At 40.4% G+C, this 25,995-nt stretch overlaps 1 protein-coding gene across 1 annotated transcript in view; it reads right to left on the reverse strand.

Moving 5' to 3' along the window:
- The window catches only part of OTOG (otogelin), a 93,262-nt gene that overhangs the window by 58,681 nt on the left and 8,586 nt on the right, over window positions 1-25,995 (reverse strand). Inside the window, exons 3-15 of the mRNA XM_074275776.1 lie at window positions 23,733-23,851; window positions 22,104-22,309; window positions 18,987-19,117; window positions 18,331-18,437; window positions 17,696-17,805; window positions 15,472-15,600; window positions 14,346-14,454; window positions 12,166-12,379; window positions 6,147-6,279; window positions 5,740-5,917; window positions 3,948-4,072; window positions 3,095-3,307; window positions 1,952-2,101 (exon numbers count right to left, since the gene is read on the reverse strand). Of these exons, the coding sequence (XP_074131877.1) occupies window positions 1,952-2,101; window positions 3,095-3,307; window positions 3,948-4,072; window positions 5,740-5,917; window positions 6,147-6,279; window positions 12,166-12,379; window positions 14,346-14,454; window positions 15,472-15,600; window positions 17,696-17,805; window positions 18,331-18,437; window positions 18,987-19,117; window positions 22,104-22,309; window positions 23,733-23,851 (1,924 nt within the window). The remainder of the gene's footprint in view (window positions 1-1,951; window positions 2,102-3,094; window positions 3,308-3,947; window positions 4,073-5,739; window positions 5,918-6,146; window positions 6,280-12,165; window positions 12,380-14,345; window positions 14,455-15,471; window positions 15,601-17,695; window positions 17,806-18,330; window positions 18,438-18,986; window positions 19,118-22,103; window positions 22,310-23,732; window positions 23,852-25,995) is intronic.

Below are 25,995 nucleotides of genomic sequence, written 5' to 3' on the forward strand. Positions count from 1 at the left end.
GCATTCCCTCAGGAGTCATCTTCTTTGTGATATTTTTCCCAATCCATTAATTGATGTTTTATCCCTCTACAAGTCACCTTATACTTATCTATTTTTGTATACATTGTAAATTTCCAGTGTATTTGTTTCCTAGTGAGAAGCAAGGGTTGTTTCATTTAAAAAAAATACAATAGTAGAGGTGAAAGGATGAGTAAACATGGATAGACATTAGTCCATAAGAGAAAGATCTTATGGTTTTGGTGGACCATGAGTAGGTGTACTGGCTCACAAAAGCCTATTGTTAAATTTTGGGCATGAGGATTTCCACCTAAGAAATTGGTAAATACTACGAATCATAGCTTGATTTACTATTTTGTCTAGAGTTCCAACTCTAGACATAAGCAAGTGATGGAGAAAAATTAATAATGTAAATTAAACTTAAAAGTATGTCATGCATTTTCAGAGAGCTGATTGTTAAATCTTTACCAGCATACTATATACTACAAGCTATCACTCAATAATATGGCAAGGTAGCTAAAATTTATATTACATATGTATGTGTGTATCTATGTCTGTGTCTCTTTGTGTGTACACGCTATATTGTTGAATTCTATGATTCTGTGAGCTACAGTAGCATAGAATGGTTTCACAGAGAGAAAGTATTTTGAGTTTTAAAGGACATGCAGGATTTAGCTATGTAGGGGAGAGATGGAAGATACTCCCTCCCAGGGAGGAGGAATGATGGAAACAAAAGTATAAAGGTGGGAAAACATTAGATATGTTCAAGAGTCAGTAAATACAAATATATACAAATGTATATATTATGTGTGTGTGGATAGATGAATGGATAGATGTACATAATGTATCCAGGAGACAATAGCATTATGGGACTTGAAACCAGTATGTCATAACTTATCAAGGATTAGTTGAAGGAAGTGGGGATGTTTAACCTGGAGAAAAAAAGACTTAGCAGTAAATCAGTACTGAAGTGCTATATTTTTTAAAATGTGTTTTCACGTCAAATAATACATCTAAAGTATATGTACAATATGTGCAAATATGTTACTGTAGAGAATACTAAGGATTAAAAGGAGAAATAAAGTTGATACATTGCCATTGCTGTGTGCATGTTTAAATATGCTTTTTGCTGTAAAATTGAATAGACACCAAATAAAAAATTCTTGGGGAAAAATTGTTTCATTCTTTGTATCCTCACAGGATACCTGGCATATGATCATTTGTTGATTCATTAATTTCATATTAGTATTTATTAAATATTTATTCAATTGAATCCAAAAGGGGTGATCAGTTTGCCAAATAAGACCAATAAATCAAAGAAGATGATGGTTAAGAATAAGTTGTTGGATTTTGCTAATAATAGGTCATTGGTAATCTTCATTTTCCATTGAGTGTTAGAGGCAGAACCTATATGATAGAAGTTTAAGACCCTCTATATTATGAAAATAATAGAGATAGTGGGGATAGCAGTTATCTGTTGAAAGCACACATATAGTGTCAGGACCTTAGGAGTCAAGAAGATCTATGTTTAATTCTTACCTCCCTTACAAAGTCTGCAACCCTAAGCAAGTCATTTAATCTTTCTTACTCTGTTTCCTCAACTGTAAAATGGGGATAGTACTAGCACCTACCTATCTTACATGATTGTCTCTGAAGATCAAGGGATGATACAGATAAAATGTTTCATAAACCTGAAAGAATTATATAAATGCTAGGAATTTTTATGATTATTTTCATGGGAAGGGGCCAATGAGGAAATTGCCTTCCCCACCCTCTTCAGTGATGAGAGTCTTGACTCATAATATGAAAATTAAATGGAAAGTATCCAAGCAAAACTTACTTCTAAGAAACAACAAAACCTGAGGGTCAAATGAATTTCTTGGAGGAAGGAAGATGGAAAGTTGGGGTACAGTAGGAGGGTCTTCCTACCTGGGGACACATTTCTCTGCCTTACTGTCCAGGTAGGTATCAGGAGGGCAGGCACAGCCCTCTACACAGTGGTCCTCTTCATCACTACAGCTTTCTGGCATTGCCAGGGCCTCGCAGGTCTGCCCACAGGTTGACACACAAGGGCTATATTCTTTCGTGGCCTCACAGGACAGTGCTATAGGGAAGAAAGGCAATCAGTCACAGATCAGGAAAGGTAGTTCCAGTGTGCCCCATCCCAGACCATATACACAATCCCCTTTGATCTGAGGCAATGAGTGAGGCACTGAACAAGTGAGACAGGTGGGCCACTCCCGTGGAGAAAAATAACAGTGAGTTAGGGGGTGTCTACCCCAAGCAGAGAGATTTTCCCTGGCAGAATGGGTGGATGAGAACAATTTGTTTCAATGGCCATGATGGCAGCTGAAGGAGGCATCAAAGATCAACAATGACAACTTCATGTAGTAGCAGTTGGTAGTAATGGTGTTGTAGTAGTAGTGATAGTGATGATAGTGGTGGTGATAGTAACTGGTTATAATAGTAGAACTAGGAGGAGGAACAGGCAAAATGGGGAGGAAGAAGAGAAGGAAGATGAGGAGGAAAAGGGGGAGGAATACTAATAGTAGTAATGATAAATATTTATATACTGTTTTAAGGTTTGAAAGTACTTAACATATGATACCTCACTTAATCTTCATAACAACCTTATGAAGTAAGGGCTATTATCACCTGCATTTTATAGATGGAGAAACTGAGGCAGACAAAGGTGAAGCACACAGGGATGATGTGGAAGGAGGTAGGGAAAATGAAATAGGCTTCTCCTCCCCTTTCTTAGCTATTGACATTGAGGAGTTGTGGGGTCTGCGATGGAAAGAGTAGCCATATTTGAATGTGAGAAATTTGACAGGCTACATTCTTCATCCTCTTCTGAGGCTGCCTGGTGGAACAGCTTTTCCCCTTCAAGGTTACCTTCAAAAGTCACTTTAAACTGATTTTCTTGAGATAAATACATTTGCCAAGGTGATGGGGGTGATGGAAGACTAAGAGAAGAAAGAATATCTAATCATGGTGCCCCCTGAGGCAACTGCAGCTCCCTGAGATGACTGGTCATGCACACAACAATCCCGGAACACACTCACACAAAGCTGGGTCTCACACAGGCTCTACTCACCGCAGTCAGGGAGCTGGGTGCGAAAGTCAATGGTAACTCCATGGCGGCGACACAGATGAGTGTAGTGAGCCAGTGTGGAGCACATGCACATGTGTCCACACCTGCAGGCATCCCTGCGGCATTGCTCATAGTAGGGGACGGGGCTCAGATAAGGGGAGCAGGGTGCAAACAGATCCTTAGTGAGCACACTGCATGCCTCGGCCGCATAGGATGCTAGGGGGACACAATAGAGAGGGATTCTGAGGTCTCTAGGCTCACTACAGAACCAAAGAACATCAGAGCTTGAGGCAAGTGCAGAGACCAAGATTTGACTATCATCCACTTCACTCGTTGTGTGGAGGACCAAATGGTGGGTCAGAGATTTGGGGGGGGGGGACTTGCCCAGGTACAGTTACCAGGATTAGAACCATCCAATTCCCCATCCAGCAAACCACATTACCTTGATATTAGCCATAGAACCATCTACCCACATCTATTACACGTCTTTCACAAGCTACCAGTGACCCCCATAGTCTCTGCTCCATCCCCAACCCCCCATTCCCGATCAGAAGCCAAATCATTTTGCCTCTAATATCTGGGCCATCCCTTACTGTCAATGGGATATCTGTGTCTGGTCCCCTATCTGGCCTTTATCTTTATCATCTGCCCTCCATCTCTTGCCTCCCCTCTCTCTCCTTCTATTTTTTCGTGCTCTTATCTTTGCTAGATTCTCTCTTCCCCCATCTCCCACAAGTCACAATTTCCCTCAACTACTCCAACTCCATTCCCATCCCAAACCTCTCACTCTAGCTTCCTTTTGCTGAATCTCAGCCTGATTCCCAACAGTGGTTGGACCCCAAATGCCCTGACTCACCAGCCTGCAGGTGTACATCACAGGGATCCAGAGGGGCACTGGAGATGGCTGGGGAACAGGTCGATAGTGTTTTCCAGGAATTGCCAAAGAGCTGTGGGGTACTCTCCGGAACACCCACAGGAGACCTGCAGAGAGCCCAGAAACAGGTTTTGCATATGCAAAGTTATACACAAGCATGCCATGCTACATAGTCTGGGTTTAGGACTCCTTCTACCCAGAATTCCCTTGATTCTCCATAGAGGCAAAAGGGCCAGCATTTATGTGCTTATGTGATCACAAAATGAATTAAGAACCAGAGTCTTCACTGAGACGGGTATTTGTTCCACTGTTCTCTGCCCTGGGCAGACCACATCCATCACACTATGACCATCCTAGCCACCATATTTTAGGGAGGGCACTGTTAATGTGGAAACACCTAGAAAAGGGAGGATAGAACAATGAAAGCATTAGGGATTGTGCCATAGAGGAACTGACTGCAGGAACTGGGAGACTTAGACTGGTAAAGACTTGGTGGAATTGGTCAAGACAATTGGTCTTTTAAGTATTTGAAGGGCTTTCACCTGAAAAAAACTGGTTTTCTTGGTTCCAGAGGGCAGAGGGCACAAATGAACAGAAATTTAAAGGAACATTTAGACTCGACATTAGGAAAACCTGCCTAATCATTACAGCTCACCATTACAGTTCACCAAGAAATGGAAGATATATAACAAGAGGTCATCCATGTAGAACTGGTAGGGACCTTAGAAGTCACTGAAATCAAAAACCCTCATTTAACAGAGGAAGAAACTGAGGCTTAGAGACTGTCAGGGTGATACATCTAGCAATTGTCTGAGGTGGAAAATTGAACTTGGGTCATCCCAACTCTAAAATTCAATGTTCTCCCTTCAAGCCAAGACTGGGTGGGGGTCACTTTGGAGATACTATAGAAGGATTTTCTCATTCATATGTGGCTGGATGAATGGATGAAAAATGAGGAAAGCAGGAGTAGGACTCTATGTAAGATCCCTCTGACTGAAATCCCGTGGCCAGCCTCTCATTTCATTGTTACTTAAAGTTCCCATTTTCTCTTGGTCTAATGGCCTGGTTTGGGAAACCTTTTGACTTCCACTCCCTTTTTTTTTTCTTTAAACATAAAATAGCTATAATGATTTTTATAGTAAACTTTTTTCTCTGAGTTACCACATTTGAACCAAAATATAATAGACTCTGACTTTCTAGATAAGGAAGTAAAGGCACTATAAAAAAAATGTTCCCTTTCCTTTGCAGGAGAACACTAGTGAGGAGGAGGTGAGTTGAGGGGGAGAAAGAGAAACAAAAATCTTGAATCTTGAGCCCCAAAATTTCCAGGAGCAGGGGAGGGAGGTACATTTCCAGCAAATCCTCTTAGCATCCAGCTTCTAGGCATCTTTTACAGCTTACAAATCCTGTATCACTCCCAAGGCACTACCCACCTTCAATCTAGTCCTAAGGCGTGGATCCCAGTTGCTTATCAAAAAGTCCCACTAAGGAAACAGTTATTGCTATTTGTATTAAACTACTGACTGTAATAATTGGCAATGTTTAGATATGTAAAGGGAATATTCAGAGATTGAAAAGCTTCTCTGTGTGACTGTGAAAGGATGAAGCTCTAATGGTGGCATTTCAGGCACTAAAAATATTTGGAGACGGGAAGATCCTCAAATCACAGCATCTTGGCAAACTTTGGGAAGCCCTTATTACCCTATCCCTTCCCCATAAATTTACCCACTTTCTCCCCCACTCCGCTCCCCAACCCTATGGGATCACTGCCTACAAGAAGTCATCCTGCATGTTCCCATTGAAGGTCCCACAGAGCCCCACAGTGTCATCCTTCCATCGCTGGTCCACCTGGACGTAGAGACGCAGCCCTTCCCGGTCGTATAGCACCTGCACTCCAACAGAGGTCCGCACACGCAGAAACACAGATGACAGCTTCTGGATCTCAAAGGCATCTGGGAGAAGCAATGTGGTCGGGGTGGAAAGAGGGCTTCAGGGAGCATGGCTAGCACCCTCTCCCACCTATAGAGTTAATATCTGCATCTGGGCTCTACATACTATGTTCCCATTGGTTTGGATACTAATTCCTATGTCTTAAGGGTGCACCATTTGTGTCCCGTGGCTCTGGCAGAGCCCAAGAAATCTAGGATACCAAGCATTCCCACCTGCCCTTCCCCATCTTACCATCCGTGTAAGGCAGGGTGACCTTGTACTGACCAGACATGAGGATGTCTCCTGCCTGAGTCAGGGTCACCTGTCTCCGAGGTGCCTGGTTCAGAATCACAGTCACCGATTGGATGCAGGCTCCATCTTGGTTCTGGAAACAGAATCACATTTATTAATTTTCTATTATGTGCCAGGCATTGTGCTAAGGGCTGAGGATACAAAAGGGGCAAAGGACAGTTCCTGCCCTCAAAGACTTTACAATCTAATGAGGGAGACAACATGTAAATAAATACATACAAGATACATAGAGGATAAATAGGAAATAATGAAAAGAGAGAAGGCATTAATTAGGAAAGGCTTCCTATAGAAAGTGGGATTTTAGCTGGCACTAAAATATACATAGTTCAGCTGAAATCAAATCCTAAATCTCCTGACTCTCAATCTCAGATCTCCTAAATCTCTCAATCAAGCTGCTTCTCCCAGCCCCTACTTAAGGGTCGACCTCTAGCCTGGGCCTGCCAACATCCCAGAGAGAGGATGTCCTCTCTGGCTCATTTAGGATAAATCTCAAAGCCTTCTCAGTGTGTGTGTGTGTGTGTGTGTGTGTGTGTGTGTGTGTGTGTGTGTGTGTGTGTGTTTTAGACACAGGTAGAAAGAGCTAAGCATCATGGATCCAATAGTCAGCTGAGAGAGGCAATGTAGCCTAGTAGATACACAACTAGCCTTAGAGATGAAGTGACCCACCTCAGTCCCACTGACTGTGTGGAACACTAGTGCTCTAATTCAGTGCTCACTGGGGTCAACATCAGATGGAAACATAAGTTACTACACTGTACATAAGGATCCCTGCAGGCTAATTATTGACTTCTAAAACTGCGCATGTTTCGTGCATATATATGTATGTACATATAGGTATACACATGTAGTCATATATTTGTATATATACTTGTGTGCATGTGCTTTTTTATATAATAGTGCAAGCAGATAGGAACTACATTTGGATCTCATTTGGGCTGCACTTGGAAGTGTTCTGGGCTGCATGCCCACCTACATCTCCCATGTTGTGGGCCTTGTGTTGGAGAGTCCTGCCCTAGATTATTCTCTAGAACTATAAATTACAGAGAAAACACCAACTCGCCCTCGTAGAGAAGGTTTCTTCACCAGGGAGCATCCAAAACTAATGAAATCATATTTCAGGTCTCTATCTCTATTTAATCAGCTAATTCACACCAATTAATTAAGTATGGCATAACCATTTGCCTGACCCTGTCACTAGAAAATAAACTGCATGGGGCAGCTAGGTGGATAGAGCACCAACCTGAAGTCAGGAGGACCTGAGTTCAAATCTGGCCTCAGACACTTAATACTTCCTAGCTGTGTGACCCTGGGCAAGTCATTTAACCCCAATTGCCTCAAAACAAAACAAACCAAAACAAAACAAAAAACCAAAAACTTCTGACCTATGTCATGTTAACACAATTGATTCGACTAGTAATCTTAACGGAGGCTGAATAAAAACTCTTAAATTCATGAATCTACATCAGAGGGGCAGGAGAGCTGAAGGAGAGGGATTATTTTAATGTTTGTAGCCCTAGCACACTTCCTGGTAGATATTAAGCACTTAATAAATACTGATTGATTGACTGATTGATTGACTGATTATCACATAGCACCTAATGAAAAAACTGTGCATGTACCTGGCTCTCTCTTTTCACTTGCCATTCTTCCTTCAAGACACCTTAAGAGCCACCCTCAACAAGAGGTCTTCCTCTCTTAGATTATCTTGCACCTACTCTCTATGTATATTGTATATACCTATTTATTTATATAGCATTTTCTCCTATTAGGATATAAATTCCTTGAAGACAAGCTGTTTTTGACCTTTCTTTGTACCCCCAATGCTTAGCACAGCTTCTGATCCCATAGTGAGTAATTAATGAATTCTTGTTGACAGACTGAGTGCCCCGTGTACCGTCAACCAACAGCTCAGCTCTGACAGCTGATAACCCCAAGGGCTGGCATAGTGATTCCGCAGGTATGCTTTGGAACCAGATACTTCAAAAGCATCTTCAGACCTATAGACTCCATTCCCGCAGCTTGGGGTAAAAGCAAGGAGAGAGAACACTATAAATTATTAGTGAAGCAGCAACAATAAGATTAACAAGATGATCAATTCTGGTAGACGTGGTTCTTTTCAACAGCGAGATGATTCAGGCCAGTTCCAGTGGTCTTGTGATGAAGAGAGTCATCTGCACCCAGAGAGAGGACTGTGGGGACTGAGTGTGATCACAACATAGCATTTCATTCTTTTTGTTGTAATTTGCTTGCATTTTGTTTTCTTTCTCAGTTTTTTTTTTCCTTTTTGATCTGATTTTTCTTGTGTAGCATAATTGTGGAAATATGTATAAAAGAATTGTACATGTTTAACATATATTGGATTACTTGTCATCTAGGGAAAGGAATGGGAGGGAGGAAAAAAATTGGAACCCAAGGTTTTGCAAGGGTGAATGTTGAAAACTATCTATGCATGCATTTTGAAAATAAAAAGCTTTACATTTACACTCTTTCTGTTAATATTTGCTTGAATTTTTGTTTTTCTTCCCAGGTTATTTTTACCTTCTTTCTAAATCTCATTTTTCTTGTGTAGCAAGAATATGTGTACACATATTGTATTTAACATATTAACATGTTTAATGTGCATGGGACTACCTGCCATCTAAAGGAGGGAGTGGGAGGAAAGAGGGGAAAAGTTGGAACAGAAGTTTTTGCAAGGGTCAATGTTGAAAAATTACCCATGCATGTGTTTTGTCAATAAAAAGCTATAATAAAAAAGAAAAAAGAAAAAAAAATAAAAAGCTTTATAAAAAAATCATTGATGAAGGAACTCGCTTCTTCACCCTAAAGTGGGTCTGAGAATTGCTTATTACACTTGGAGTCACTTACAAAATATCTTGCTGAAAATTCACGATGACATTTCACATCCTTGCTGCCTGGGATCCCTTTTATTAAATCAAAGCATCTCCCCTGACAAATAGCCTTTTCATCTGTGGCCCTCTCTGGCACGTTACCATACACAGGAAAGTTGTTTTATGAATATCTATTACTAGCTCACATTTCTCACATTTTACTTTGAGGTTTACAAAATGTCTTTCATCATAATAATTCAGAGAAGGAGGCAGAACCAGTCTTATTATTTCCATTTTCCACTGAAGAAAAGAAACTCACAGAGAGTAATTTGCCTGTGTTTAAGGCAGGATTCACATGGAGGTCTCCTGACCCCAAGCCAGTGTTCTACTCATTACCCTACACTGCTTCTCAAAGGGCCCAATCGAAGGCAGTGAAATGATATGGAATGAAAAATCCTTCAGAAAGTGGAACAGCCTAGGAGAAAGAGCACTAGACCAAGACACAGGCTGCCTGGGCTCCTATTCTGTTTTGACTGCTCATTTATTGTGGCACTATAAGCAAAGTACACTCTAGAATTCAGTGTTTCCATTCGTGAAATGGGCAGGATAAAGAGACCCTTCCCTTCTCCATATAACTGAGATGCAGTGAAGAATAGCACATTCACAAGTGAAAGTATTTTAAGCTTTTTATGAGGTCCATTAGATCAGGAGGCCCTTAAGGACAGGAATTATTTTGCTATTCTTTGTATCCCAGCACTTAGCACAATGCCTGGCACTTAGTAGGCACTTAATGCTGATAGTAATCTAAGACCTTACCTTTTCCTAGACTCACAACTAGATCAGCAACCATTCTTGTCCCTCTTACCCATTTCCCTGCTCACCTATGGTAAGGAGGGAGGGAAATGGTTAAGTGGAAATCATAGAGTTATTTCCTATGCAACTCAGGATCATGGCTGCAAAGATGAAAGAGATTTTAGAGGTCATTGAATCCAAACCACCTCTTTTACAAGTGGGGAAACCAAGGCCCAGAGAGATTAAATGTTTTGCCCAGCTAGTATATGTGTCAGAACCAAGATTTTCCTTGGGGGTCACCCAAGGGAGACATTATCAATCTCAGAGTATTGATCTGCATTGTTAAACCACATCCAGACATTCCCACCAGTCCTCGGGGCATTGGCTTATCTGGGGTGTAACAGAATCCACATTACTTGCATGTACACTAGAGAGTGGACTCAAATCATCTCCAGGAGAGGAGGCATCCTTGTTTCTGCTGAAAGGTTTGGGGAAGTGATCCCAAGATAATGTCTAAGGGAGTAATTTCTAATTAAAGGCAGACAAGAAAGCATAATTCCCAGAACCACTGGTGCACACAGTTCAAACCTCCAAACAAAACCTGAACCTCCACCTGAAAGCGAGCTCTTGGAAAAATCATCAGCTCCCCTTTACTCTGATGAGTTACCTCCAAAGCAACTCCTCCCCACCCCATATACTGTCACCAACCCCATATTTCAAAATTTGAATTTTTTCTCTCATTTATCCCACTAAATTAAAATAAAGAGCATTGCAAATAATAAACATAATAAAGCAAAAAAAATTATGTAAATCATCCTTCATGAAAGGTCTTAAAATATTATCACCAAGCTCATAGTAATCAGCTCTTCACCTCTGACAGGATCCAGGCACCCAGCTCCCTTGGACACTCAATTAAAATGCCTCAGGACTCAGTTCTCTACTCTCTGACAGCTCTAGGTCAGGCTGCTGACTTGCCAATTAATCTAAGTCTGCCTAGTAGCCTAACACTCGGCAGGTCCCTTCTCTAGTGAGGAATTGACAGTGTCTATTCTATCATTTCCCTGTCCAGGAACTGCCCAGGGACTTGTGTGTTAATAAGTGATACACAATGGAGTAATTCCTCATCTTAAACTTCATGAATGAAGACTATTGTCCCGAGGGAGGGACATTAACAGGGCCACTCTCTTCTGTCCTACTCAGACCACATATGGAGTTCAGTCTTGGACACCATGTTGGGGGAAAGACATTTGTAATTTATGACACGTCCAGAAGAAGGAGACCAAGATAAATAAGAGACTTGAATTTATTCCATAGGTGAATTAATTGAAGGGAATGTTTTAGTTAACGAAATGAAAATTGAGGCAGGGGGACATCAATTGATGTCTTTGAGTAAATAAAGGAAGAAACATTAGATATGTTTTCTTTAGCCCCAAAGTGAAAAATTAGGAGCGGTGGCTAAAAGCTACAGAAGAGCAAATTTCAGTTTGAGGCAAATAAAAGAATAGCTAGCATTTATATAATGCTTTAATAAAGGTTTGTGAAGTACTTTACAAATATTACCTCATTTTATCCTCACAATACTGCTTAAAGGTAGGTTCTATTATTATCCCCTTTTTTTTTTGAGACAGTTGGGGTTAAGTGACTTGCCCAGGGTCACACAGCTAGGAAGTGTTAAGTGTCTGAGATCAGATTTGAACAAAACCTCCTGACTTCAGGTCTGGTGTATCCCTTTTTAATTTTTTTTATTTATTTTTTATTTTTTTTTTACAGATGAGAGATTATGACTTGCCCAGTATGCACCAGTTTGGAACTGAACTTTTGTCTTGCTGATTCCAGGTCCTTGCTGTCCATCTAATAATAGATACAGCTCTCATTGCTGCACTCTGTTCTACTTAGTAGGGGCTTCTGAGTGTTCTGAGTGTCTGAGTGTTCCCTGCATAAACATTCAGGGAACTAACTCCAGGCCTTTAGTCACTTTAATTACTATTCCAGGTAAACCGCTTTTCCACCCATCTAAATCTTACCTGCTTATCCTCCAAGGCACAGTTTAGGTCTCACCTCCTTCACAAAGCCTTCCCTGATTATTTGAATATACATCCCACTTCACATTTCATTTAATACCCATAGTTAGAAGTTACTCTGAGTGGTTCTCTGTTTCAAGTTTGTGAACTTTGACATGACCTGAAACTGTGAGGGGAGCAATGGGGGAAATGAGAAGGAAGATGGGCTCATCTTTCATCTTAAGGTCATTTTCCCCCACTGAATAACCCGTATGCAATCTCCTCTTCTTGTCTGCCACCCCCATAGATCAGCACGGAAAATTGTAGCAGAAATCTTACCAGGCCACATGGGGCATTCTGAATTGTCACTGTGAAGGCTCCTGAAGACCGGCTCTTGGCTAGGATATACTGGCATGTGGCGGGAAACGTGTATCGGCGGCCATCAAAAGTGGTGAAATGAATGTCTCCGGTCACAGAGCACTCCGCTGAAAGAGCAGGGAGCCTGTCATCCCCCAAATAAGGACTGCTCCCCAGCCTAGGGAATCCTGGTCTGCTAGGAACCAAGATGTGAGAGAGGAGGTGCAGACCTTCACCCTTGGAGGAAGAGAATCTGAAGAAGAAACCTTGACTTTGTCCTTGAATCTTTTATCTGATGCAAGAGGCTTAATCTTCAGAAGCCTCCATTCTAAGGGATGTGGAAACAGTCTGACTTCAGAAAATCCCTAGGCCCTATGGGAGGAACCCTGTATGTTCTAGAAGCTTAGGAAACTCCAAAATTAAAAACAGTTCTATCTACAGAACTCATATCATTTAAGCAAGAAGGCTCAGGTCATAGAGGAGTTCTTTGTCTGAAATATCTGGATTGTTGACTCTATGCTACTGTTAGCATGATCTGAGAGAGCTACTCATGGATCCCACCTCCCTCACCATGAGCTGAGACCTTCCACTAGTTACCTGGGCAGGCTGAAGCACTGCACATCCATTTTCCCCCTTTGCATGTGCTGAAAGAGAGAAATGACATTTCAGAGGCCATGTTACATCAGCCCCAGGTACAATCAAGCTTTCAATGCCCAGGAAGGGGACTTAGTACTCTCTACCTGCCCTCTTTCCCCAGACTTAGCTAATCCTCAGAACAACCAGCAGCTTTATCTAGATCTACCTCTGCTCTTCCCAGGAAGTCCATAGATTCTGAGATCCCAAATCTAGGAATTCTTTTAGAAACAATGAAAGGGGGCAGCTAGGTGGTGCAGTGGATAGAGCACCAGCCCTGAAGTCAGGAGGACCCGAGTTCAAATCTGGTCTCAGACACAACACTTCCTGTTGTGTGACCATAGGCAAGTCACTTAACCCCAATTTGGAAGGAAGGAAGGAAGGAAGGAAGGAAGGAAGGAAGGAAGGAAGGAAGGAAGGAAGGAAGGAAGGAAGGAAGGAAGGAAGGAAGGAAGGAAGGAAGGAAGGAAGGAAGGAAGGAAGGAAGGAAGGAAGGAAGGAAGGAAGGAAGGAAGGAAGGAAGGAGACTTATGAAGGTTATCTAGCTGTTAAAGGATCCATCAGTAGTAAATATCAGAGTCAGGATTTGAATTGAGAACTTGTAATTCCACATCTATACTTAGAGACATCCTTCCCATTCCACTCCATCCCCTACCACCAAAACAAAGAATTTGTTTTGCTCTTCCCCCATAGCATTCTCTCCTTTCCCATCCATGTCTTCTTCTTCCCACTCGTAAAAACCTGGGATTGGGAGAAGGTTAAAACGCCCTCTAGTTCCTTTAATCTTTTTAAATTATAGTTTTTTATAGTTTATTTTTGTGTGTGTATGATCTTCACTTCACTTCACTTCAGCTTCACAAATTGCCTGTTTTCCTGGTCCCTCTAAAGAGAGCATTCCCAAGGTCTAGGAGAGGAAAACAGAAAGCTTCCCCCCAGAAAGGGAAGCAAAGGAAGTCTGGCCCAAGTCTACACTGGACTCAGATGCTCCAGAAATGGGGCTGAAAAAATTTTGGGAAGAGTCTAGGGGAAAGAAAAGAAGGTCTGGAAGAGAATTGAGAATTATGAAGAAGGGGGAAAAAATCTTTCCTCAGTAAGTTACTGTAATAAGTCACTAGTTACTAGACCAGGAGTGAGAACCTCCCACCATAGGCCCAAAAGGCCCACAAAACCATTTCCATAATAAACTATAGGTGATAAATGAGCAGAAAATGAGGTTGAATAACTTCTGGCTGCTTGCGTTCTATAAGTTGATAATTTTGTATGGCCCACATATTGTAAATATCCAAATGGCTCTTGACAAAAAAGCCCTGCTCTAGATGAAAAAGTTAGGATTCCTGGGTTCTGACTTCAGCATAGAAATTAACTCATCTTCTCCATGCACTATCTCCCCATGGACTGCGCTCCATCTTGTCTAAAACCACATCCAATGAGGATCAAGCCTCTGGAGGTCTCTCCTTGGTGGCCCCACGGAGCCTGGATGTGTAGGGATGCCCAGCTCCTCCTTGCCCTCTCCCACAGTGGGCACCTACCATATACTGCAGTCATCATTCACCACAGAGCCTGTGGGATACACTTTCCCATGGAATTCACAGGGGCATTCAGCAGGTGCCACGCAGCTCCCATCTTCAAAGATTAGACCTGGAAATGAAAGTAAAATGCAGCTCAAATGACAACTACATTTTGCTCAAAAATCTTCAATGATTCCCTATTGCCTACATGTGGAATTGAACTCTTCAAGCCTGGCATTTAAAACACCTTCCACAATGTGACTGTCCTCCCATCCTTTAGAACTTTGATGTATGCCTTTTTTTTTCTTTTTTTTCCTGAGGCAATTGGGGTTAAGTGACTTGCCCAGGGTCACACAGCTAGGAAGTATTATGTGTTGAAAGTCACATCTGAACTCAGTTCCTCCTGACTTCAGGGCTGGTGCTCTATCCACTGCCACCTAGCTGCCTCTTGATCTACTTCTTTATAAAGTTTTACTTTACCACTAGTTACACAAAGATCTTCCTTTCCTTTGAAATCAAAATGTGTGCACTAATCTCTAATTCTCATTAGGTATTTAGCATACGTGGCTTTGGGCTTTTGGTTTCCTACCCAAAATGTCCCATGAAGCCTGGTACCTTGTATTAAATTATACATCATCTCTCTCCCTCCCTCCTTCTCCTCTCCCTCCCTCCCCCCCTCCCTCCCTCCCTCCCTCTCCCACTTCCTCCCTCCCTCTCCCCCTCCCTCCCTCCCTCCCTCCCTCCCTCCCTCCCTCCCTCCCTCCCTCTCTCTCTCTCTCTCTCTCTCTCTCTCTCTCTCGTATGTAGGGCATGAAAGAAGTGGCTTATTGAATGACAAATTAATAAACAAAGTAATGAGTAAGGGGATGAATTATTTAGTGAGTGAAATAATGTATTATGAATAAGAGCAAATTTCTGAATTAGTGAGTGAATCAGTAAATGGTTAAGTGACTGACTGAGCATATGAATAAGTGAGCAAATAATCAATCCCTTTCTTTCCCACACCAGAATTCCCATCTTAGTCAAATTAGAAATCTTAGTGAGCCTCACAGCAAGGCCTCAAGGCTTCTCATCTATAATCCCCAGGCCATTAGTTCTGACTTTAGGTTTCCCTGGGTAGCTAACTACTTTCTCCCCTCAACTTTACCCTCAGGGCAATAGCAGCCATCCACACAGGCAATTTCACTGTCGATGCAAGGGGCTCTGGGCTGGCAAGATACAGGACAGCAGTTAATGCATTCATTGTAAGTGAAGGCCTCCTCCTTGCAGGTCATAGCTAGAAGGATGGGAGACAGGAAGACAAAACATGAGACATTGACAGCTCTTTGCTGTCCATCTGGCCTGTCCCCACACTAACTCTTGGGTTCCTCATGCCAAAGCTTCGAGTCCCATTCCCCAGCTCTCCCATCCCCAGCTCCTTTCCTCAGAGGACCAGTCTTTGGTCTCTGATACCCCAGGCCCAGCCAGCAGTGGAGTTAAATCCTTAAACATCACTAAAGAAACATGATCCAGCATTTGTCTGAGGATCCAGGTACCAGCCACTAGCCTTCCAGAACCTGCAGAGAGACATTCTCAGATAGAATCAGGCCCCTTTCACCTCTGAACTGGACACATGAATGGACAAGAAAGCTTTAAGAGAATAAATAAGAATTATAGGATCTCAGAGATGGAAAGGCCTTGGGGTCATATGTAATACAATCTTATGATGCTGAACACAGGAATCTCTTCTATAATACCCCTAATATCTGCTTATCCCACCTCTGCTTAAACAGTCTAAGGAAAAGAGATCTCCCTCCCCCAAAGTCAGCATCTTCCATTATCTGAAAGCTCAGATTGTTGGGAAATGTTTCCTTTGTACTGAAATGAAATGTCTCTGCAGTTCTATCCTGTTTTCATCATTCTATCCTCTGGAGCCAAGGAGAACAGATTGAATCTCTCGTCCACATGACAACCCTTTGCATGCTTGAAGACATCAATCACTGTCCCTTTGAGTCTTCTCTTTTCTAAGCCAAATATTCTCACTCTGACCGTCCTCTCCTCACAGGTCAGGTCTCTAATCTTCTCATTGGACTAATGGGCCATTTCTAGACACAGCCCAAGTTGCCAATATCTTTAAAAGATGTCACCTGGATAAATAGTGATCTCTACAAGCACCTAAGTGGCACAGAGCGCTGTGCCTAAAGTCAGAAAATCTAGCTCCGACCAGGTCATTTAACCTCAGTTTTCTCCTCTGAAAAGTGGGAATAATAAAGGAAATTATATTGTTAGGGCTGTTGTGAGTCTCAAATGAGGTAATCTTTGTAATTTTCTTGGTCCAGTTACATCATAGGTACTTAATAATTTCTTTTCTTTGTGCCACACTACAATGATTATATTGAATCGTTTTGTAAAGAGCTTTCTTTATTCATTATGTTATTGGAGCTTTATAGTGACCCCAGTGGTCAGTAGGAAAGGAAGGGATTGTATTTCTCATTCTATAGGTGAGAATAGTTTTGTTATGCTTAATACATATTTGTTTCTGCTGACTCTTTAAATGCAATTCTATCACCAAGGGACTGTAATCTTTGGGAAACTCCTTAACATCCCTGAAATTCAATTTCCTCAAATATAAAATGAGATTTGCTCATATGATTTCTAAGATCCTCTTCCAGTAATAGCATTACACGCTCTCTGATTCTATGGAGTAAAGTCAAAATCCATAGCTCCCTTAAATAATGATCAGAGCACCCCTGATCTCCCACAATCTCAGGTCTATGGGCACAGATCAGAGGTTATTAATCATTAGGGTAGCACAATAGATAGAGTCCTGGGGTAGTACTCAAGAAAACTTGAGTTCAAATCTGGCTTCAAACACTTATTAGCTATGTGATCCTGGGCAAGTCATTTAACTTCGACCTGCCTCAGTTTTCTTATCTATAAAATGGGGATAATAATAACACCTATCTCCCATTTCTGTGAGGATAAAATGAGAGTATTTGCAAACTGCTATATAAATACTAACCTGTTATTGCTACAGGTCTAGAGCTGGAAGATATCTCAGAGGTCGTCTCAATAAACTATTTTACTTATGAGGAAACCAAAGTTCAAGGAGTGTCCAAGGTCAGACAAATAATGTCAAAATCAGGATCTGAACCCAGCTCCTTTGGATCCAGAACTGCTATTCCTTTCATTGAGCCAACCATGACTTAGCCTGGACAAATATGCTATCAGTGAAGTCAAGTTTCTCTGACCTGAGGCTCCCCACCTTGGGCCCTTTCTTCAGAATGGAAATCAAGAATGTGCCCTTACAACGCTAGGGTTTGCACCTTACAGATTCCCTTGCCCATCCCCCAGTAGAGTTTGTACAGACTTCATTAACTCATTCAGCCTACCACACAGTGAAAACTTGGCTCTCCAGCCCTGCAAGGAGCGCCCAGCATGGGCACATGCCCTGGCATATTCTGTCAGTGCCCGGCACCATGTGGCATCCTCAGATGCTGACCTGAAACAGAGAAACCAAGGACCATGGTCAGGAGCAGCAGGGCCCATGCCTTCTTCACCTTGACCTCTATACCGGAAACCCTCACAGATACAGAACCAGAGCCATTACCTGGCTGGCCTTCTGACTTATGTATTTACACCAGGAGAGTGGAAACTAGTTGGGGACAAAGCAAGGCTTAGTAGAAGGGCTCTAGACTGAGAATCAAGACACTTGGGTCCTAACTCTGACTCTCCCCTTATTTCCCCTCCCAATGCCTGATTCCCCATTTAAAAAGGGAGAAATTAAGCTCTTTTTCCCTTCTAGCTCAAATCTAATCCCACAACATGATGGAGAAGATAAAACAACAAAAAGGTAATATGTAAAAACTATTTTAAAGAATATTTTGAAAATAAGAATGACACAAGATTCAAAGATTCAGGCTTAAGACTTAGACCAAATCCTGTGGATAGGGATAGCCCTGTCTCAGATCCAAAGCAGGAGTTCCCCTCCCCACCTCCATCTCATAGGATTCTACCACAAACTCACAGGCAGAGGTCGCTAGTACAACTAGCCATGTAGGGCAAGGGGCTGACGTAGTCATGGCAGGTGTCAAATGGGGACTTCAGCAAAGTCTCACACAGCTCATATACCCCCTAGAAACAAAGCAGCAGATACTAGAGGGTGGGTTCAAGAAGAAAATAAAGGTCTGAGAGGGGTCATCTTATCCCATCACCTATCTCTGTACAAGTTCATTCCCTAATTACACCAGAGTAGGATCTGTCCAATTATCCAGATGGAAAGAAAGGAGGAAATTAAAAAACAGGGAGACAGAGAAAATAGCCTGGAGAAAAAAGAAAAGAGGAGGATTAGTAAAAAAGAAAGAGAAAAAGATAAGAAAAAAGGGGAATAGGAAGGAGGACAATAAAAAAGGGAAGAAAGAAGAAGAAGTAGGAAGAAGGAAGAAAGGATGAAGGAAGACATTTATCCTAGGCCCTTTCCTTCCAGCATCATGAAGTTCCAAGTAGTCTGAGAATGGTTTTCTTCTACACAAAGTGCCCACCATAAGTATCTCCTCACACATTCCAAAATGGGACCTCAGCAATGGAATCCATGGCCCAGCTAAGAAATCTTTGTTTTCTTTTCTTTTGCAGGGAGAAATCTCTATTTGAACAATAGAGAACACACTCTTGGGGGACCCAGACCTGCATGGTGGTGGGACTTTGATGGAAACATGGAGGGCGTGATGGAAATGAGACATTTGGTCCAGGAGTCTCATCTGGGGGATCCTCCTGCCAGCTGTTCACAAACTCGGCCACATCCTCTGTCAGTTTTCCTGTTGGATAAAATGTTGTCCCAAAGATGACCACCAAAGAAAAGGAAGAAATAGCAAACAAAACAAAAGACAGTAAGACAACATAGAAATCAATTAACACTAAAATATATTTTTAAAAAGGCAAGTAAGCAAGTATGAATTTCAGAACGAATGAATTGTTGCAATGGTATTTCATTTGGACAATCTTTTTTTTTCCTAACAAGACTGCTCTGAATTATGTGATAGATTAAAAAGCTGGACTTGAAAATGAAATGAACAAATACTGCCTTACATACTGAGGGAGCTGCTTGACTCTGCACAAGTATTTACTCTAGCTCTACTTTGGCTTCCTCATTTGTAAAAATTCAGATAATAATAATACCTGTCTCTCAGTTGTGAGGACTAAAATGAGATAACATAGAAGATGTTTTGCAAACCTTAAAGTACTACATAAATGCCAGCAATTAATATTTTACCTACTCCATCTTTGAATTCTTCCTTCATAAAATAACAAATTAATTTTTAAATGCAGCCTCCCAGGTGGGAATTAAACTAAGAAAACATCAAAAATATTCATACCTTTTGACCCAGAGAACTACCTGATAAAAACAAATTCTAAGATCAAAGCTATAAGGTAAGGTCCCATATATTACAAAAAAAATTAGCAGCATTTTTGAGGTGGAAAAAAATACAAACTAGTAGATATCCAGCTGTTGGAGAATGACCAAAAAAATTATGGTACTTTAATGCAAAGAGATATTATTGTGGCAAAAGAAATTATGTATATCAAAAAGCAAAGGAACATGAGAAGACTTATATGAACTGATTTAGAGTGAATTAGGCAGAAATAGAAAAGCAGTATTCACAATGATTACAAAAACTTATATTGAAATAATACCAAGGAAACAAAATGGAATCCTGGATAAGTATGTTTCCGAGTTTATCGCTAACAAAGGGATGGAAAAAATGTGCCTTCTCTCCTTTGGAGAAGTGGGATACCAAGGATTTGAAACACACACTCTCTCTCTCATGTGTGTATGTATACATGTGTGCACATGTATATGTGTATATGTGTGTGTATGGATATGCATATATATATACATATACACACACAAAAACAAACACACACATATATAGTCAGATTGTTGATCTGTTGACTACTTTTGTTGAGTGATTTCTTCCTTTTCTTTAAAATAAGAAGATATTTGTAGTTACAGTTGAGAGTAGAAGAGGGAGGGGATTTTTGGAAATTCAATTCAAAAAATATTTATTAAGCACCTACTATGTTCCAGGTTCTGTGTGTGTGTGTGTGTATGTATATGTATATATAACCACAGCTTCCACCATTTCATTCTGTTGCTTAAGAATTCATAGCATTTTCCTGCAACATCAAGTCCAAACTCTCCTGCCTGGCATTCTAGGCCCTCTATAATCTGGTCTCATCCACTCTTCAGTGATCCTCATTCTTTTCCATTCTTTCCTAGTCACAGATACTCCAAAATCATTTAACATTTGCACTTTCACTCCCATCGCTCCTTTCAACAGAAATAGCCTTTGCCCTTCTTTTTACTGGGCTCATTAAGGCCCAGTTTTCAAGGGCCAATTCAAGACTCACATCTTCAATGAATAGAATGAATATAGAAAATCATGAAAAGACTTTCAGTGAACTGATGCAGATGAGGAAGTGCCAACCTTATGTAAATGGAAACAATATAATTGGAAAGAGCCACCACTACTAAGAAATCAAAAGTGAATGCTACAAAATTACAACAATGTTGCAAAGAAGATGAAGAGATGAGAAAAAACATTTTTCTCCTTTGAAGAGGTAGAATTAATCCATGAGTAGAGAATATTTCAGATATTTTTTACTACATTAATTATTTTTGCTGTTTTTATCTTCTGCCTTTTAAAAAAATTTTGCTACTGGGAGGAAAGGGGAGAGAATACAGAGGGAAATTTAGGTGATATAAAATAAACATAGCAATAAAAATTTACTTTTAAAAATTAACCCTCATAGGGCACAGCCTTCAGTTCCCTCACTGTCCTACTTACCTTCCCTATCAAGTAAGAATTTTATACTATACCATTTGGTATTTACTGTCATTGTTTTAATTTTCCTAAAGTATCCTCCCCCTCTAAACTTCTGTGGCTCCCTATTATTTCCAGGAGCAAATATAAAATCCTCTGTTAACATTTAAAGCCTTTAACAACCTGGCTCCTCTCTACCTTTCCATTCATCTTACATTTGACTCCTCTCCAACTCTCTATGATCCAGCTACAACAGCCTCCTTCCTTGCAGTTCCTCACACAAATATCTGCCAACTCCATGTCTTTTCATCCCATATTTGAGATGATCCTCCTTCTCACCTTCACCTCTTAGATTCCCTGGATTTTTCCAAGACTAAGCTGAAATCTCATCTTCTATAGGAAGCCTTTTCCAGTCACCTCAGTTACTAGTTTCTTCTCTATGGACTATTGTCATGATTCCAGTAGTATCTGGATGACTACCTTCTTACAATCTAAGGTACATATGTTAAAAATTAGTAATTCCCTTTTATAGAAGAAGAAACTGAAGGTCAAAGAAGTGATGAGGTCTACCCTAAAATTTCCTGACTACACAATAAAGAACAAAGTCACTGACATAAAATCAAGTACACATGGGCTATTACCCCCATAGAATGATTTGAGGGACTCTGGGAAAGGCTTCTCTGCCTCTACACTATAAGAAGCCATGGAAATAGAAAGAATTTCAGATAAGGGTTGTATAGCATGCAAACAACTATGTTCATACAAAATGTATGATCTCTGAGCCCATCCAGCATAGGACCAACATCTACATAGAGACGGGTACACAGTAGGCGCTTTGTATTGAATTAATTGATGAAGAGATTAACTCTCTCCCAACCCATCCACCTGATCTCTCCAATCCTGGATGTCCCTCTTGATGTTCTAGTTGGGAAAGGGATAGCGGAGAGAAGATCTGGAGCCATTGGCTCTCAAGGCTCACCAAAGCTGGTCTTCAGGTCATCCTGGGGGTCGGCATTGTTGTTTCCACACAATCCATGAGTCTTGCCTAAATATTCAGGACTCATCTTGATGTAGACAGCTGACTCCCCATCCCAAGCCAGTGTGAAAGCAGACTGGTGCTGTACGATGACATAGCCAGCCATCTGATGGAGTCGCAAGTTCCCTGTAATATGAGGCAGCTGTACCCTGCCATGGCACAGGGAGAGACAACACAAGGTACTCAGAGCTCCCAAATTTCCTGCTCAGTGAGACCTTCCAAGAAGTGTGTTTATTAAAAAATAATCTAACCTAGAATATTTGACCCACCATCACCAACTGACCCACTGGAACAAAGCACAATTAGACTAACAGCAACTCACTATTTGCAAAGTCCTTTCTTTATAAATTGCAATTATACAGAGAGATATTATAATAAGTTATATAATACTTTACAGCTTACAAAGACTTTTCTTTGTAAACTATATTTATAAATTAAAGTATTAATTTTAAGTATAGTTTTTAGACAATTCCAATAATAATAATAGTAATTAACCTTTGCGTAATATTTTATAGTTTGTAGCTTTTTTTACAGACCTGAAGGATGCAATACAAATCTCACTTAATGGATGCAATAAGTGCATAGCTCCATTTACTGATGAGGAGATGAAGATACTAAAATCAGAATAATAAAGCTGGCCCAAGGTCACACAACTAGGAAACCTGACAGCTAAGACTTTTACCTGAGTCTGTTAACTACATTATCAGGCATGAAGATACTGAATAGGAGATCAGGACCACAAACATGTTTATAGAGATTGGAGAAATAGGAGAGACTCCTCTACCTTCAAACTACAAGAGATCACAAAGTGGGAAAGACAACCGGGTCTCAAGTCAAGAGACCTTTGTTTGAGTCTAGTCAACACCCATTAGCTCTGAGATTGTAAGCAAATCACTTTATCTCTCTATGCCTCAATTTTTTACTCTCTAAAGTGGGGATAATAATATTTATAATATTGTTATGGGAAATATACTTTGAAAACTTCAAAATATGATATAAATGATCATGATATAAATACTTATTATTCTATATTAGATATTACTATTGTAATCTAAATAAACATAAATGAGCTATTATTATCACCCACCTATATTATCCTTTTAGCCCATCATACTAACAAATTCAGTCATTAATAATTCATTCCTTTGGGTGAATCCAAGTTCTTTTTAAAAAATAGAACCTTATCTGGGAGGAATGGCACATGAAATTCCTAAAACTTCAGGGTGATCAAATCTATCACGAGTTGCTCCAATAAAGAAGAAACCTAGACACCAAGAAGGAAGACGAATAGGAAAAGAAAAGAAGTGCGATGGAAGTAGAGTCTAAAGACAAGCATGATGGGGCATCTTTGCCATAATCCTCCTTATACATATTATATATAAGGTCCACCTACTTGTGTCCCCTAAACAACTGAAGACCTCATGAAGGCTTAAGATAAAGGTTATCCAGAGTCAGAAAATGTGAAAGACATAGAAAATTTTCCTTTCTGTACTTTCCTCTTAGAAAAGGGAGGATGTCATTGCTTTGGCTTAAGACCCCATATGCCACAGATGGTAAGACAAGATACATTACCCCAAACCTCCATGAGTGACATTCCTGCTCAGGCGGATTTCATCTTCCCCAGCAAAAAAGAGGCTGACAGATCTTGGGCATCTATAGGGGAAAGAACTGCATTCTGGGTAGTTGTGAACCTGAAATGAGAGAGCATTGACACATGTGAGCCAAGGACAATCTCTCTAACATTGCCCCATTGCAGGTCCTGCCATGATGAGGAGGTCTGGGTCTGAGAGTCAAGGTGAGACTTGAATCTTTCTTTCTCAACTCTTCTTAGCTTTATCAGTACACTGAGAGTTACACACTAAACTTCATCTAGAAATATCACTACTGGCAGATAAATTTTAGTCTGATTAATTCAAATAATAATAATAACTAACATTTATAGAATATTTTAAGGTTTGTAAAGCATTTTCCATATTATCTCATTTGAGCCTTGTAACAACTCTATAAAGGTGGGTGCTATCATTATCCCCATTTTATAGATGAGGAAATTGTGATGAGGCACAGACAAGTAAAATGGCTTGCAAGGGAGCACAATTGGATTGGATTGGAGCTCAGGGCTTCCTCTACTATCATATCATCTAACTGCCTCTACATTTCTGACAAGAGCAAATATGACAAAAGTAAGTGTTTTGGGTGAATAATAAGGAACAACAGAATGAGAAAAAAAAAAAGAGTCGAAGAGTAAGAACTTAGCAAGTATATCCTAAGCACTGTCCAAGTGTTCTGGCTGACCTGGTAGAACTCTCTCAAAAACAGGAAGTCAGATTCCAGGTTTCTATAGCTTTGAAATGGTAACAACAACTATTACTACATACATTTAAATGAAAGAGTCTGTGATTCCATTAGGTTGGGGAATTCTTGGTGTGGGAATGCCCTCTACCACCACATCTCTCACCTAACTAGAACTTAATAGAACAATACTAGGGACTTACCTGAGAACAAATGAGATTAAGTAATAACAGCTAACAGCATCTCTGTAATGCTTCTAATAAGATTTACAAAGCACTAAATGTATGCTGTATAAATGTATACACAAATATATATATATGGATGTATATCCATATATATATATTTATATATATATATATACACATACATAAAATCTTATTATAGATAAATAGATTATAGAAAGAAAGAAAGAAAGAAAGAAAAGAGAAGAAGAAAGAAGAAAGAAAGAAAGAAAGAAAGAAAGAAAGAAAGAAAGAAAGAAAGAAAGAAAGAAAGAAAGAAAGAAAGAAAAGAAAGAAAGAAAGAAAGAAAGAAAGAAAGGAAGGAAGAAGGAAGGAAGGAAGGAAGGAAGGAAGGAAGGAAGGAAGGAAGGAAGGAAGGAAGGAAGGAAGGAAGGAAGGAAGGAAGAAGGAAGGAAGGAAGGAAGGAAGGAAGGAAAGAAGGAAGGAAGGAAGGAAGGAAGGAAGGAAGGAAGGAAGGAAGGAAGGAAGGAAGGAAGGAAGGAAGGAAGGAAGGAAGGAAGGAAGGAAGGAAGGAAGGAAGGAAGGAAGGAAGGAAGGAGGAGGAGAGAGAGAAAGGGAGGAAAGGAGGAAAGAGAGGAAAGGAGGGAGGAGAGAGAGGGGAAGGAAGGGAGACAGAGGGAGGGGAAGAAAGGAGAGAGAGAGGAAGGGATAGAGAGAGAGAAAAATCTCATTTGATTCTTACACAAGACCATGACTAGTTAAATGTAGAGAAAGCAGAATTTGGATGAATGTATGAAGAATTTATTAAGCATTTATTCTCTGCTAGGCCCTAGGAGAACTAAAGATACAAATAAAAGCAGGGGCATTATCCCCTTCCTCAGGAAGATAATACTAGAAGAGAAAATAATATATATAGGGGAATGGTGGTCAGGGAGAATGATAATTGATTAGATAAGGAAAAGCAAAATCTATTTGACCAAGAGATCGGAGTGAACTGCCACTCTCAAAAAAAGTGCAGACTATCTTTTGAATGCAACAAATATTATATATTTTTTTCTTAATTAGGCATATTTGTTACAAGGGTTTTGTTTTTCCATTTTTTCCCAGTGGTACCAAGAGGAGGTAAAGGGGAAGAAAATAGATGTTTGTCAATTGCCAAAAATTAATTTCAATAAATTTTAATGGAAGGTGAAAGCTCAACAGTAATATGAAAGCCCAATGTCAAAATTGAATTTGAATTTGGATTTTCCAGATTCAACACTCTAACCATTAAGCAACACTGCCTCTCAGAGAGCATGTACATAGTTCTTGAAGATTTGCAAAGTGCTTTCCAGCTATTATCTTATTTGACCTAATGACATTCT

The sequence above is a fragment of the Sminthopsis crassicaudata genome, chromosome 6, assembly GCF_048593235.1.
Source record: "Sminthopsis crassicaudata isolate SCR6 chromosome 6, ASM4859323v1, whole genome shotgun sequence".
Lineage (NCBI taxonomy): Eukaryota > Metazoa > Chordata > Mammalia > Dasyuromorphia > Dasyuridae > Sminthopsis > Sminthopsis crassicaudata.